This window comes from Ceratosolen solmsi, unplaced genomic scaffold (assembly GCF_000503995.2).
Source record: "Ceratosolen solmsi marchali unplaced genomic scaffold, CerSol_1.0 scaffold56, whole genome shotgun sequence".
In the NCBI taxonomy this organism is placed as follows: domain Eukaryota; kingdom Metazoa; phylum Arthropoda; class Insecta; order Hymenoptera; family Agaonidae; genus Ceratosolen; species Ceratosolen solmsi.
In genome coordinates, this window is record NW_011948425.1 from 7,391,770 (window position 1) to 7,407,968 (window position 16,199).

The 16,199-nt window shown below is 42.4% G+C and overlaps 2 protein-coding genes across 2 annotated transcripts in view; one reads left to right on the plus strand and one right to left on the minus strand.

Moving 5' to 3' along the window:
• Nucleotides 1-10,268, plus strand: part of knockout (Stork-head domain-containing protein knockout) — a 71,350-nt gene extending 61,082 nt beyond the window's left edge. The window contains exons 4-8 of the mRNA XM_011500557.1: nucleotides 2,754-3,209; nucleotides 3,700-3,906; nucleotides 4,552-4,736; nucleotides 5,493-5,951; nucleotides 9,102-10,268. Of these exons, the coding sequence (XP_011498859.1) occupies nucleotides 2,754-3,209; nucleotides 3,700-3,906; nucleotides 4,552-4,736; nucleotides 5,493-5,951; nucleotides 9,102-10,256 (2,462 nt within the window). The 3' untranslated portion in view covers nucleotides 10,257-10,268. The remainder of the gene's footprint in view (nucleotides 1-2,753; nucleotides 3,210-3,699; nucleotides 3,907-4,551; nucleotides 4,737-5,492; nucleotides 5,952-9,101) is intronic.
• Nucleotides 10,269-13,435: 3,167 nt separating this feature from the next.
• Apt1 (Acyl-protein thioesterase 1) lies at nucleotides 13,436-15,737 on the minus strand. Its single transcript, XM_011500629.1, has 9 exons — nucleotides 15,521-15,737; nucleotides 15,340-15,410; nucleotides 14,577-14,608; nucleotides 14,362-14,427; nucleotides 14,240-14,287; nucleotides 13,911-14,157; nucleotides 13,665-13,829; nucleotides 13,542-13,574; nucleotides 13,436-13,474 (listed from the first exon to the last, which is right to left on the minus strand). Exons 1-9 carry the CDS (start codon nucleotides 15,702-15,704, stop codon nucleotides 13,436-13,438), a joined length of 885 nt encoding a protein of 294 aa, XP_011498931.1. The 5' UTR covers nucleotides 15,705-15,737.
• Between the last annotated feature and the right edge of the window lie 462 nt (nucleotides 15,738-16,199).

The window sequence follows — 16,199 nt, forward strand, 5'->3', positions numbered from 1 at the left end:
ACGACGCGAGATCTTTCCTCTTGGGCGCCTCGGCCAAATAAAAAGGAAGGGAAAAAATAACGCCGCGATACCTTCCACGCGATAATTGTCTATAATTCGATATTCGTGCGAGAGGGGGTGGTGGGGTGTTGTAGTGGGAGGGGAGGGATGGCCAACCTGGTGGATTGGGGGAGGGGGGTAGTTAGAGGAAAAGAGAGCTAGAGCGCGAAGTACGTACATGTAAAGTCTCGACAGGCTCTTTATATTCTCGTCGAGGCTCTTTATCTCGCCCTCTCTCTCTCTCTCTCTCTCTCTCTCCCTCTCTCTCCGTCTCTTTCATCCGAGCCCTTGGTTTATGTGCGCGCACCGGTGCTCCTCTCACGAAAAGCATGAAATACGATATACGAGAACGTCGAGAGGCGCACAGAACGCAGCGCGGCGCAATGAATAGGAAATAGAACGAAACCTTCTTCTTTGCCACTTGAGCTTAGAAGTATTTATCGGTCGTAGCTCGACCCGCGCGCCTTGAATTACGACTCATTCGCCCTCGGCTTGCCGCTTTCGAGCCCTTTTCCTCCTACTTTTCCTCCCCGAGCTTTCCATATTCCCATGCCACGCTACTCCTCCTCCTCCTCTTCCTCCTCCTCCTCCTCCTCCTTCTCCTCTCCCTTCCCCTCCCGCACTGCCTCACGACTTCTCCTGCTAACCCACGTCTTTACCTCTTCCTATTGGCTTCGCAGGCTTTTTAAACGGATTTTTCGCCTTCCCATCGAACTTGACTCAACGCGTAAATCCATACTCTGGCTGGATTTTTTCATTGCACTCGGTCGTTCTCCGCGCTCTAAATAGAAGAAAACAAAGAAGCGAAGGTAGCGAAGGTCAGCTCGCTCAACATTATTACAACAAGAGCCGACCATTGGGAGCGAATTTTCATCGGACGTGCGGGGGTCGAACCAACACCCCAGTGTATTCCATTATATTGGGGGCTGGGATGTATGTGTGTGCACGCGCGCTAGCGCATTGGTATCCAGCTGCCGCGCCTCAATTACACTTGCAAAAGCCGGGCATTCGCTATTATATCAACACGCGTAATGTCGTTGTATTTTGCGATGAGCCACCGATCGATACGTCAGCCACATTGTGCTTCCTCGTTTTCATTCAGCCATTGGATTACGTGGCGAATTATGGGCGAGCGGCGAATTCAAAATTAACTCGACAAGAGGTTCATCGCCTCCTCGGAAGCCTCCCTCCTTCCCTTCTTCTTGCTTCGTGATCTAAGATTTGAGATCCGAGACAGAGAGACAGAGAGAGATAGACATCGTTTGTCGAGTGTCGGTATACGCAATTAGCGGCAATCGGCTCTTCGTCCTCGTCCTCCGCGCTCCTCTTACTTCCTCCGTATTATCTCGTCTCATTTTTCTCATGTCGTTTGTTTCGTCTCGTCATTTTCAACCTTCCGCGCGCGGAATGTCTCGCTCCTTGCGCAATGCGCCATAAAAGCCCCAAGACCACGGCGCTCGCAAGAACAAAAGACAAATGATGGGAAGAGAGAAAATAAGGAGAGCGATAAAAATAAAAGTAAAAAAAAAAATAAAAAAAATAAAAAATATAAAATAAAGGAGAGAATCGTTATCTCGTGAAACAAACTTCTATTTTCGAGTCGACGGAGGACGGAGCACGCGCCGGGCCTACAAACTCGCGAATTTTCAAAAGCCATCGGGCGCGTATTCGTGTCACGTCGGGAGCGCGACGCCGGCATATCGAGCGACCCGTAATCCAGCTTCTTTCTTACCCAGTCCAGCCTACGTACGTACACTACGTATGTCCCGCTTTTTACCATCGTCGCTCGATTTGGCCGATGGCGCGCGGCACCGCGAACGGGAGGACGCCTGTAACTGGTCTACGGAGAACCCGATACACGCATCGAGCGAAGACAGACGGGTTGTCGGTGTTGGGTTCGCGATCCCAGTCACGTGCCGAAACGCAACGAATGCGAATATCGCGCGCGACAATTACGTAACAAGGTCTATCTCTCCCTTTCTCTCATTCCTTCACCCTACCCCATCCCCTCCTACGGTCACCCACCCTCCAACACACACCGACTCTCGCCCACGGCTCTACACTCCCGCTACACTCAATTCCGGTCCAAATCGATCTATTTATTATATTTGACTAGCTTATCGGATAAAGTCGCTGTTTTTTGGATTTATCGCTGGCCGGAGACTGGTCATTATAATCACTCGCTAGCCATCGTTTGCTAAACAATCTCGTTACGGTCTGCGCGGGTATTCTCGGGATGTAGAAGACGCACGCGCGCGAGAGAGAGCGGCGATGTAACGAGATGAGAAAGAAGGTGTCGTGATTTATTTATTTTGATCGCATTGGTGACAGGACCAGGGTGTTCCCTACCCAAAAAACGGAGCCGACTTTTGACTACCTCTCAATTTTAGCGAGGAGCTACCTGACCAAAAGCGTTATGCAATGCTCGACAATTACGAGATGAGAAATTTTCTATGGCTACATCGCTGTATTTGACTGGCTAAATGGGTTTAAGAAGACCTTTACCGTTTCTCTCGTCCACACCACTCCCATGCACGAGGAACGAAAATATCCGTGGATTTTCACCACCCCTCCTCCTTTCCCCTCCCGTTAAAAAGCGTTGACAAGTTCGGTGCAAGCAAATATCGCGTCGCGGCGATATCGTTTGACGCACTCCATAACGAACGATCCCACATCTGTGCTAATAGCCTTCGTCTCTTCGTCTACAATTGCAGGGGACGTGGAGGAATGCAAGGTGACGTCGATCACTCAGGGTCAGTTTACACCATTGCCCGAGGCCCTTTGCTGGGCGATCCTCGAGCTGACATCGCAACGCCAAGCAGCCACACTGGGCACCCTCTGCTCGGCCTTGAAGAATACCTTCCCGACGATGCAGCGACCGAGCCGTGAGCTCGTCTACGATGCCCTGGCGAAGCTCATGCAAGAGCGCAAGATCTACCACACGGCCCAAGGCTACTTCATCGTTACCCCGGAGACGCAGCGCCTGAGGCGGGACAGCGTCGGTGCGCGGCGCAGTTCTCGCGACGTGGGCCACGCCCGAACCCAGGCCGGCATGCTCATGAGCAACGACGAGGCCGTGGCCCTCGTCCACGGTGAGATGCTCACCCTTAGGGACGGTGACGTCACCCACCAGGCGGTCCAAACCAATCTCGCCGACGTCATTTGCGGAGGTCAGTCATGGGACTCGGAGACATGGAGGCTCGGTACGCGTGGGCAGTTAAATCCGGCAGCCAAGCGGGGAAACGCGAGGGAGGCGACTGTTGGGAGGTCGAGTCACTCGGGAAGACGATGCTCGTCTCGCTTTACGAATCGCCCGGCCGGAAGAGTACGTCCGTGGCGTACGGAGTCGCGCTCACATCCCCATAGGGCGAGGAGAATTACGAGCCGTGACGTGCGAGCGGCGCACGGCCGTGAGAAAGTCTGTAAAATATTTGTTTGGCAAATTTATCGCCAAGGGGCGAGGTAAGGTCGTTGGGGGTGGTGGGGGTGAATGTGCGTGTGGGTAGAGGGGGGGGGGCGGGTCGCCGCCGCGGCCGACACGCAAGTAGAAGCCGGCGGTAAGAGGTGGCCGAGATTTTTGGATAAGCGGGACGATAAAGATGGGAAGCGTGGATGGGGAGTGGGAATTAAGATTAGAAACGTAAGAATGTGCTTGTGCAGGTAACCCGAACGACAAAGTTCTGTTCGCACGATGCCGCTCGGTGCCGGGGCGACTCGAGAGGAGGCATTCCCTCCGTCTCTGGGGCTCGGCGAGGCGCCTCCACCGGAGCGGGAGCTCGAGGTCGCTGCCGCGGAGGCCCGAGAGGAGCGACACGTCCTCGAGCGCGGAGTACGCCAGCACGGACAGCGCACCGCACAGTCCAACGAGTGAGTGTTGAAAAGGGGGGAAGGGCTTGGCTTTGGTGATGATAGCTCATATTATTATCCACTCTCTGTATCGCACTGAATTATTACGCTACACCTTAAGCACATTTATCACGTCACCCGTCGTCCTATCGCAATATGCTTTATTGCGCCATGATGATGCTCTCCGTATATCTCTTTTCGTCACGATTTGCAATGGAAAATACGAGACCGCGTGCAGCGAGAAATTTGCTTATTTTGCGAGCGTTAATGGGGGGGGGGCGGTGTGGGGAAAAGGTTAGCAGGGCGGGAAGGTGTGTGTGGGGTAGGGTGGGGCGAGGGGACGAAGACGAGGACGAGGGCGTGAAACACACACGTTTAAATAAATGCATTGGTAATTCAGTGCTCAGTGGGAACGGACTTGCGCAATCGGCCAATGATTTCCCGACGATTATGGCCGATCGCTGCCGGCCGGCTCTGTACGGATACGTAGCCTGTAAAAGTCGCGGACGTTTAGATCTAAATGATGACTCGCTCTCGTATTTTCCACGACGATTTCCATATTTTCGAGAAAAAAAAGAAAAAAAGAAGAAAACCAGCCCGCAATCCCTTCTCCCAACAGCATCTCGTGCATTAAAGGATTAAGCGATAAGTCTCCGGTGCGTAAAGGTCTATCCGGCATATTTTCAGAAAAGATAGGCCTGCTGTCCCGACTATTTCGGAGGAGCACGCGGCGGAAGGGGCCACCCCTGATGGGGACGTTCAGCGCCCAGTATCCGCCAACCGAATGGTTCAATCCCCGAGTCGTTCATCTTCACAGCGTGGCGACGCAGACGCGAGCCGCCAGTCCATCGGTATGCCGCTCGCTTATTTATCCGTCTCACCTACCACGTACGTTCGTTACTTTCTATTTGGCCGGCTATTTAGCTGACGTTTACGCCGTCGGCCCGCGCACAGCCACGCAATCAGCATTTTACGTACGCGTGAAATTCTCCCTGTCCTTTCATTCTTGCTTCTTGTTTAATTTTTTAATTTCGCTTTTCATTGCCATGCAATTTATACGCGCGAATGAAATAACGATATTAGCCGGCCAACTATCCCGTGGGCTCGTTCCTATCTCTCATATTAGAAAATGATCGCGGCGGTGAAAACGAAAGCTGCGCCGTTGTTACCTCCCCATTTCCTCACCCCTGATCGCCCACCCCCTCGGCACTAACACACCGCACCCAACCATCAGTCTCCTTAATCACCCAGCCGTGCTCTCGTCCGCTCTCGCTCGACCTATATTATTTCGCTCTTTACACGACAAAGCTCCCCAATGGCGAATTTTGTCGCGATAAAGCGGAAAGTGAGAGCGAGAGCAGGGAAGAGAGGGTATTGCGTGTGTGGACTTACGTAAAAGCGAAATGGCAAGTAACGAACGACGCGAGCAATCGATAAACCGGGATTGCGTTCCTGGCTCCTCTACTCTATCATCGCCCCTTCATTATCCACGAACGCACCACCTCCCCCATCATCGCCTCACCGACTCCTCACCAACTCCTCAGCGACACCTCACCGACTCCTCATCTACCAAACTCAGCCATCAACCAAGCCTGGCTCACCGACAGATGATGGAGGGACTGGAGCAGTCGCAGACCAGTTTCCAAGTGTGGGACGACTCGAGCTCGGTAAGGTCGGCGACGTTGCCTCGTAGGCATCGGCGTCAGCCGAGCGGCGACTCCTCGAGTCTCCTCGCGAACTCGACACCGAGGAGCTCGAGGAGACACCGCTCGCCGTGCTCGACCCTACCGCGCTCCAAGTGCTCGAGCCTGAGCAGGTGCACCTCGAGGGCCTCGGTCGTACCGTCCAGCAACGGGCAGCCGACCACCAACGGCAAGAACTCGACCAACTCCTCGCCCAGCAGGAGTGGCGGCAGCTTTGGCTCGGTCAGGGCGGCGAACCCCGGCCCGGCCAAGAACGCGGCCCATTTCGGCAGGCTGCAGAGCTCGCGGCACTCATCCAGGAGGCCGAGCCACGACCTCTCCAGCGGCGGCAGCAAGTCCGCCAGCAGCTCGCCCCAGCACAAGGTATCCTTCCTCGGCCCCCTATTCGTTGCCCAGCTATTTGGGGGCACGTACGCGTGGAGGTTTGGGCGCGGAAGAGACGCGTAGGCTTTTCTTGTACGTTTTAAATCACGGAAAAGCTTGCCGGTGCCGACGCCCTTGCGCGACATCATTATTTACGGGAATGTACAGCGAGGACTAAAAAAATTTGTTGCTTATATCCATGGACTTTATTCTTCTTACGAGAACTACGGGCAATTTGTGCTTTCATGTTACGGACATGCGAGATTTTTCAAGAAACTCATGTATTCTCTATCATTAAGATGTAGATTGTACAACCATTTGCACGTTAACACTTTTCATATGTGAATAATAATAATAATAATAATAATAATAATAATAATAATAATAATGATAATGATAATAATAATGATAATAATAATAATAATAATAATAGTAATAATAATAATAATAATAATTGACGGGTTAGAGGCAATTTGAGAACAAGTTTTACTGCCTAACCTAATCACCAAATACGTGATTAGATTTTGTGAGGACCAACGATAGAGGAAAAAGAACAAGAAGAACAAGAACAAGAAGAAGAAGAAAAATAAGAAGAAGATGATGAAGATGAAGATAAAGAAAGAATGAATAGATAAATAAATGGTACGCATCTAGAATGTTCAAAATTGTAAAAGGCACGTTGAATTTTATACGTGTTGACGAAAGATACTCTCGATCGCCATTCTACGTGAGCCTTAAAAATATTCCTTGTCACGGTTATTGAAAGAGAAGCATTACACTCGTAAGTGTCGTTGACATTCGAGACTCGTTAGGTTTTTATCAATTGTATAATACTGAAATCGCGTTGCGCAATTTACTTCGAATATCATCAAGAAAATTCTTGTTACTTCGTGTGACCGTGCGCATTGGTTTGTCACGGATTTTACAAAAACTTTTATGCCTTGTAGGATTCTTAAATTACGTATCCTATTAGCTAAGTTATAAAAATACGTAATACGAGCTGACAAATATATGCAAAAAAAAGAAAAGAAAAGAATAAAAGGAAGAGAAAAAGATCGAGAAAAGAAATAGAGACGAAAGAGAAAGAAGAAGAAAAAGGTGGAGGAGGTGCAGGAGATGAAGAACCAGGAGAAGAAGGAGAAGAAGAACCATGAGAAGAAGAAGAAGAAGAAGAAGAAGATGATGATGATGATGATGATGATGATGATGATGATGATGATGATGATGATGATGATGAAGATAAAGATAAAGATGATGAAAATGAAGATGAACAACCATTTAAAAAAAAAGACAAACATATTTATTTCTGTTAAGAAATTGTGTGTTGAAATTTAAAGTGGACGAGTTATGTCATACGAGGAGATTTGATTCACTTACGTACGGTAGCTACTCTATTTAAATAATCACTTGTAAACTTCGCACGGCCATCAAGATCGTAAACATCAAATGAATCCCTTAAATTCGTGTAAAAGTCATTGGAATCTATTAAAATTATATTCGAGTCGATTGCTTAAATCGATCATTAAGTATTTATATTTCTTAAGCGGCTTTCAAAATAATCAAAACAATCATAAAACAAATAGTGGGCAAAACCGCATGGGAATAGTGGAACCGTAAAAGATTATTTGAATTATAAAATAAACCACAATTGCTAAATAATAAATCGTGAAAGTTTTCTTAAGCTGTGAATTGAGGATACGATAGTAAATATAATTAAATTTTTAATATATCCTGGAATATATCATTATTATTTTATATTTTTGAGAATGAATTATGCTGCTCGATTAATTTTGAAATTCTACATAGAAACGAACGAAGAAAGCTTTTAAAAGTTTCATCCTCACATTTATATAAAACATATCGTCGAGTAATTCTTTTTTCTTTATCTATTTTTTTTTTTTTTATATAATTTATTCATATTTTGAGATATACTGATCATTTTGCACTAATTGATATAATTAACAGTAAAGGACCATTGTTCCCCAACCAATTCTATCGAATAAACATTAGACTGGCTATATGTGTATTGTACAGGAATCGTCGTAAATAATAATAGTTTGCATGACATTTCACCAGCCACGACCAACTAAAATGAAACAAAATATTTCGCAATTAAATGGTATATATTTATGAGAGAGATTTTAGTGAGTGAGTTCCTGGAATCAAGTTATCAAACATCACATGCTGATGACGCTTGGGCCTTCTCAACATAAACGTTATATCAATGACAATTACATTAGAGCATGATGTGCGCGAAAATTATAAAAATTTTTAAATACTTTACGAGCACCGTAGGGTAATCGTGGATTATGGGAAATGTAGACAAATTGAGAATTGATATTGAGGCTTAATAAATAAATGTACAATGACAGTTTTCATTACGTAAAGTCCGACAATATACGACTTTTAGGAATATTTTACTTTATACATACATGTCTTTTATACAATCAAGTAAAATTTCTTTCTATTACGTTTATTAAAAAGCGTTATTAAACGTAAATGATATATTTCATAATAGAAAATTGTTAATGTTCGATTCGACAAGGATATTACGAAATCGCGATTATGTGAGCAACTTAGTTTCTTTCTTTTTTTTCTTTCCTTCATTTCTTTGCTTTCTTCCAAAAATATCAATTTAACAATAATCAAGCCATTTATGTCATTAATTTGGAAAATTAAAAATTAATTTCGTATTTATGCTACAATCGTTATTCGTCACATTATTAAAGCATAATAACGAGTGTAAACCACATTGGAATCGGTTCTTTTGACAAACTTTTGATAAATAAAAATGGGTATATTATGCGGTAAGATCAACCGTAAAGTTCAATAATTTTTCAAATATATACTACGCACACGAGCGATTGTATGCGTTGATCATCGATCTAGTGTAACGCTCGCTAAACTCTCGATGCATAAAAAAAGTTTTCCTTTAATAAGCTATTGTAAACAAATGCGCATAAGATGTCATTCTCTGTCCAGCCCATCCCCTTATCATCCCAACCATCCGTCATCCCGATCCCAAAATGAAAAGACGAAGGATTTTATCCTTTCATCGAAATGTTCTCATCCAGCCAATCGACATCGAAACGCCAGGCAATAAAATTCACTAACCATATCATTTTAATAGCAAAAAAACGTTTCTCCTAGGCCCTACAAAAGTCATCATCTAACCACTCGAGCCACTCGAGCGGCAAATCGACGTCCAGCAGCCGACTATCGTCTTCGCCCCTCAAAACGACGAGCTTCTCAACCAGCTCCTCGCCCCTCAAAGTAATCCAGCAGGGCGCCCTTACGCCCCTCCAGCAAGCCCAGAACTCGATAACCCTCCAGGTCTCGACGAACCTGAGCCCCTCACAGGAGCAACGCGCCTCCAGTGTCCAAAGCAGCGTGACCCTGGCCTCGAATGCCTCGAGCACGACGACCATCTCCGGCTCGCCGGGTACCAAGATCTACGTCCACCAGAACAACTCGCCGATGCGCTCGGTCATCACGTTCGAGAACGGCACGACGAGCAAAAGCGGCAAAGCCAGCAAGGCTGACGAGGTCCAGAAGGAGAAGAACCAGGAGAAGCTCGACAAGCAGCAGGAGAAGCACGAGAAGGAGGCCTACGGCAATAAGGACAAGGAGGGCAAGAAGCCAGTGACGGAGCCGGTAATCGAGGAAAGGTTCCCCAGGTCAGAGAAGAGCGGCAAGCCCGAGCGGCCCTCCTCACTGTACGCATCCAAGGAGACAAGGCCGGCGCCCCTCTCCGAGTCCGACAAGGAGAACAAGCCGAAGAAGCAGGTCGAGGAGGAGCTCTCGAATAAGCTGAAATTGACCAACAACCGACTCAACAACAGCCAAGCTCACCTTATCGACGGCTCGAGCAAGGAGACCAACGACGCCATGAACAACTCGCGCAAGCTCAGCCTGTCCCTGTCCAAGGACGCACTCAGCTATCGGAATCTTCTACGGCCGGGCTCCAAGAACAACGTCACCTCGAATCCGCCCTCACCGACTAAATCCTACGACGGCTTCGGCGGCTCTTTTAACAATGTCTACATCGAGAACCTCGAGAGCGCGAAGCAGCGAGCGGTCCAAGGCTCGGAGCCGAACCTCGAAAAAACCATGAGCAGGGCCGACCTCTACTCTTATCCTAGTCTAAGCGACATGCAAGTGCAATTCACGAGCCTCGCCGCCCAGAAGATTCTCAAGGGCTGTCCCTTGAACAGCGTCGACACCCTTGTCGAGGTCAACATGGCCGCCGCCGAGAAGCCGAATAACTGTGACGTCACAGTCCACACCGATTTTGGCTTAGTTTAAACGGCCCACCCGATCCTTCCTCCCCCCGAATTGCATCGCCCATCGTCCAACAGACCCCGATCTTCACCACGGCTCTCTTCTTCATTTATACCACACGCAAGCCAACATTGTTTTGCCATTCGCTGCCTTTCGAAACAACATTCGGGGATGTGGGATGTGAAGTGCCGGGTGAGGGATGGGTGGGGCAGGTGGGGGCTAATAAAAGCTGCTTAGAGTAATTGTAGAGAGTAGAGTATTCTTTCTCTAACGAAACCCACTTTTTGTTTATGTTTTTATTTTTCTCACCTAACGTCTTGTTTTCCACGAATGCAAACCGCACGCACGTACGGAGTGTGTTGGCGAGCTCAATGATCAATGTTATATATCGCGATTTAGCGATAAGATCCCACACGACGATCCCTTATCAAAATCGCAAGGTATGCTCGATTATATGGTAATCTTACAACCGAGTGTTCCTCACTTATCCAACACGTTTAACATACAAACTGTTACTCACCGATGCTAATGTAACTTTGCACGCTCATTACGGTTGTCAAACATCTTCCAAACGAAATAGTTTATATTGGCAAATGGACATTATGTTTTTGAAAAACAATGTATAAAAAGTATCCTCACTAATAACTCTAAATTAGATTTTTTTAAACAAGAATCGTTTATATAATACGTGCAAGGTTAATAAATGCTTGTAACAATTACTTCGCGACAACAAATCAAAGTATAAAATTCAAAAGCCGATCGACATTACCATAAAGTTACTTACAATACCAATAATACCAATGCCATACTCTGGATAAAACTGTTTCAAGCGATCACGTTTTTTTTTCTTTTTTTTTTGCTTCTTCTTCTTCTTCTTTAAAATACACGTTTGTGGATCGATTAATTTTTTTTCTCACACTCATCTGCAATATCTGTTGATTAGAAATTTTCATTCAGCAGCACATCGAATAGTTCGTATTGATTAATCATCAAAGTTTTTTCGCCCTGTAAATCGCTCTTCGATTCATTTCAATTCCTCGCGGATCACATCTCATATTTTATGATCGTATTGTGTGTAAAGCAAAATCAACGCTTTAATCAAAGCTTTAAACCGCGTTGAAAGAACGATTAAAAAATTAAAGAAAAACTATTCTTCATCGATCATCGATCATCAAAGTTTCATTAAAATGGCGATTCAACGGATTATTGCATTCATGGCTTATTATCTCCGAGCTGAGATTACATTTCATAGCAAACATTGATAAGACAACGATGGCAATATCGCGTCCATTATTACCTAAATTAGTCCACCAGTTCCAAATTTCAAATACGTAACGACCGTTCGTTCGGTGGTCAAATCGAATTCAGCCGCATACGTTTGATTAGGCGAAATCCGATTACAATGCTATCGTTTATTTTATATAAATCCGTCACGAATAATAATAGAAGAATAAGACCTCTGGGATTCAACCTGGTTATATTTTTGCAATACAAATTATAAAATTATATTTATTGTTTTTTTTTCCAACTTGTTTATATCTGTTTATAAACAATAAACAGCAACAAATAATTTATTATTAAATACAGAAGAAAATAGATTAACAATGGCCTTAAAGAATTAAATGTTTTTGATTGTTAACAGTTTACACTGAATTTGCTTAAAAGCAATATTATCTTGCGTTAGATAAAACTTGTGTATCTTTGTACAATCCTGCGCCGACATCTGCAGTTTTGCATCGCTTTACTCCGCGAAAGCGATTTGCCAAAGCGATTTATTTCTTTTTCTTTGCTAGCAGATTGTTTTTTTCTTTCTTTCTTTTTTTATTTTGTTTTTGTTTTTTTTTTGTTCATCCTTAAAGACGACGTACGCATACGAACTGTTATCATCAAATTGTGCTCTCAAGCTCAAGTTATTGAAACGATAAAAATTGATAATAAATATAGAAAAAGAATTTTTAGAAGTCCAGATAAGAACGAGTGTCACAATGTAAGAAGCGCGATTGGCTAATTTAATTCATAGTGCAGGTGGCCCGTACTGTACCACTAGTGCAATTTCATATGTATTTTCCAAGTGCCAAAACCGTAGAACTTAATTGACCGCCTTAAGCGTTTCGTACAACGAATTAAAAAAAAGTTGAAGTCCGTTAAAGGGCGACGCTAACTTTACAGAATAACCGTCGTTTATAATATTAAACATAACATTAATCGTAGTCCCAGAAGAAAAATCTAATAGATAAGATAGCGCATTAGATACATATAAGGGAAGGACTGGACATTCATTCATGTTTAAACGAATAGTAACTTTTGTACAATTATTATAGACTACTGATAATACTATGCACACCTCGCCGCCATTTATGTTATATAAAGGAAATAAACTGTTTAAGATGAAAATTTTAGAAAAGATTTTATGAGCTATCGTTATTGCGATTGAATTTTTATCGAAAGTATCGAATAAAAGATATACCGTTTGTAGTAACATTGGGAGTTTAAAAAGCTCGAGAGATTTTATCTTTTGGTAAAACGACGACATGTCACATAAATGTACGATCCTAGTCCTACCTTAAGAGCGCAAGATCGTGAGCTTTGTACATTTACAATATGCAGCAGCGGATTAACCAACATTAGTGTTTTGCGCCTGTTGCATTACGTTATGGGCGTGAGCTGTAGACGCACAGCATTTTCTTCATCAAAACTAACTTGTAGAATATAAAAATTGTATGTTTTGAATGTAACGAGGAAATCGCAAAAATAAAAGACAAAAATTATACCATAACTGGCTCTGTTGTTCTTCATCGATTCATCAAATTAACTTTGGACTTCCAAAATCTTGTGCAATGCAAACGAGTTACTTAATATATTCATAAAATACAAAAATATTTTGCCATTCTAAACTATTACGGTAGTTGAGTGAGTGTGTCGTTTATTTAGAACTAATAAATTAATCTCTATTTGTTTGTCTCTATTGACAGTTATAGCGTTTCAATTTACATATTAGAATGGTGTGTTTTTGTTTGATTTTTTTTTTTGTATTTTGTTTTGTTTTGTTTTGTTTTTTTGTTTTTTGGAGAGCAGGACAATAATAAAACATCTTTGAAGAAAGTGTGTTTTTTTACTGCTCATTTCTACACCGTGTTTTCTTCAATTGATGATATATTCATGTAACTTATGCAGCTCGATTCTTTGCTAACATTAACATTCAATTAACTTAATTCTGGAATCATGTTGCTTAAAATTTTTAACTTGAGTAATAAGGTCGATAGTTAAATTATGAATGCAGTTAAATTTATTCTATTAATGTTTCAATACCTTTTCAATAAATTCCTTTATATCTTGCAATTCCTAAAATAAAATTATTCATAAATATTTTCAATATTTATATGGAGTATAAAGGTAGGTTTAGTAATTTGAGTTCATAAGCTAATTTATCACCTCGTCACATGATGCATGTGAAACTCCTTCGTATGTTTTAAACTCAATTTGAGTCATAAACTGCTTCAGTAAAGTTGAAGTTGCTTGTCCCCACTTATACGGAACAAGTGGATCGCAGTTTCCGTGGCATTGTAAAACAGGTGTATTTCTATTACCTACCGCTTCCTAAAATAAAATTTTTTTTTTTTAAGCGTTATAGAGGATTTAAGATGATTTCCAAATAGAAATCAGTTTTAAAGTTATTACTTGTGGAAACTTTGCACGGAGAGGGAGCCAAGTTGATAAAGCGATAATTCCTGCTAATGGTTGGGGAAATGTAAGAGCGCTAAACAAAGCTAATGCTCCACCTTGGCTAAACCCAGCAAGGACAATCCTTTCGGTTGATATTCCACCTGCTACCTCACTTGCAATTAAGGAATGCACAATATCAGCTGCCTTGCGTATGCTTTCTTCGTCTTCTGGACCACTGTCATCCAATGACCGTAGATCGAACCTATTTATTTGTACCAGGAATTAGTAATCGTACCGTTAAAACGAACATGACCAAACATATGCGGTAAAAGCAAAATATTTACCATGACGGCATTCTAAAGCCTTGATTTAATGTAACTGGCATCGTCGGTCTAAAATAAACGACTTTTTAATATAAGTTATAAGATAAGAAATTATGTTATATTAAGAAATTTTTGGCACTTACGCAGTTGGACAGATAACTTTAACGTGTGCTGGCCGTAAGGAGCCCAATGAACTAGCCCAGCCATGTCTAAATTGACAAGAAAAATTGATACAATATCAATATAGTCGGAGAGTATATAAAATAATTGAAAAACATATATGCCCCATTTCAGTCATACAAAGCGTCAACACACGATCCAGCACATCCATGTATACGTAACTGTTTTCTATGCTTACCCTGTGTCCCCAAGTCCATGAAGAAAAATAAGCTGAAATATATAGTAAGATAAATGTAGTAACCTGATTTGTGCAAATAAAATTTTAAGCATGTAATTGACACAACACATATTTAATTCATATCGACGAATCAATACATTTAGGTATATAAATAAGCGAATCAATATTAACGAAATTTTAAACGAAAAATATTACTCGTACACTTTGAAATCGATAATTCTTTGATCACATTACACTCAATAAATATGTCAAATTTTATAAATTAAAACAATCACCTCGTTATTGTGTACAATTGATTTTTTACAAATGAAAGGCTTGAATTGCAATTAAAATAGTCTTATATTATAATATAGATAAAAATAGGATCGACATTCCACAGAATTTAAAAGACAAATGCTAAAAGGAATTATTTAATACAGATAAGAATACAATCGATATTCCATAAAATTTTAAATACAAATGCTAAAAGAAATTCGCGAGATATGAGAGAATCAAGATTAATAAAGTATTATCTTAAAGGGAGTTTGAGGAAATTGAATGAAAAAAATGTAAGATAACGATAGTACATTGAATATTCTCTCTTAAATGTCCAAGTAAACGAATGACGGGAGCCTCGGAAGTATGAACTATGTACGATGAACTACGAACAATCAATTTTAATGTTGATCGATCAGCAAAAGTGCTCCAATAATAATCCAATAAAAATACCTAACCAACAAAGTCCGAATTCACAAACCATTGAGAAAGTGATTTTTTCACTCACCGTAGCCGTGTGCCTTGTGGTAGCCGCAATCACCACGGGGCTCGACATCGTTTTCAATTTCTTCTCGCGTACTACAGAAAAGATATATATATATATAGCGACAGGATTAATGTTAAGTCAGGTTGAGTTTGAATTGCGCAGAGAAGCAATTACAATCGGCTTTAAAAAAAAAAATGAATACCGTCGGTGAATAATCTCCAGCTCTCTAAGTGAAAATCAGTCCGATTTACAAATCCCGATACCAAGAACAAAAGTGGGGAGAATCGAGGATTCATAACGTGCATGCGCGTATCGTGTGTTCTGAATTTACGATTCAATTCAATATCCAATGCAATCATTATTTTATACGCTGTTGCAAATTGCATATCAAAATTACTTCTGATCCGAGGTTCTTTTGGAATGTTAATAGAGGGAACGTTAGGTGTGTTAGGAATAGCCGATTTTGCGTATTACCTCGTGCGCAGATTGTTATTGACCGTTATTAATAATTTTGCACGAACCTTGAGTATTACCCATGGATAAAGAATATAATGTGCCAATGCCTCTGTCTTTCCTTTCTTTTTTGTTTTTGTTTTTGTTTTTTTTGTTTTAAGGGAAATCTGTCAGCCAACGATTAACAATTTCATTGGCAATTTATCTCTATAATTTGCTCAACTTATCTTCCAGTTATTTGAATTGCCATTGAAACCAATAAAAGTCAAATTTATCTCCCACTTTATATATAGTACAAATTTATATGATTTTTTTTCTCTCTTTTATGCATAACTGCCCCTGCCGACCGCACGTTATTTTAGATTTTGCCTTCGTAATCATCGCTGAGGACGCGTCTTCTGCTAGATCGGTCACGTGATACGTTTTAC

What these genes read in the sequence shown, in the direction of transcription:
- Apt1 (XM_011500629.1), bottom strand. Translation starts at nt 15,704, where the DNA reads ATGCAATTTGCAACAGCGTATAAAATAATGATTGCATTGGATATTGAA. An exon ending in CCACAAGGCACACGGCTACG is followed by an intron (nt 14,609 to 15,339) that starts GTGAGTGAAAAA and finishes TATATATTTCAG; the next exon opens with CTTATTTTTCTTCATGGACT. An exon ending in AAAGTTATCTGTCCAACTGC is followed by an intron (nt 14,288 to 14,361) that starts GTAAGTGCCAAA and finishes CGTTTATTTTAG; the next exon opens with ACCGACGATGCCAGTTACAT.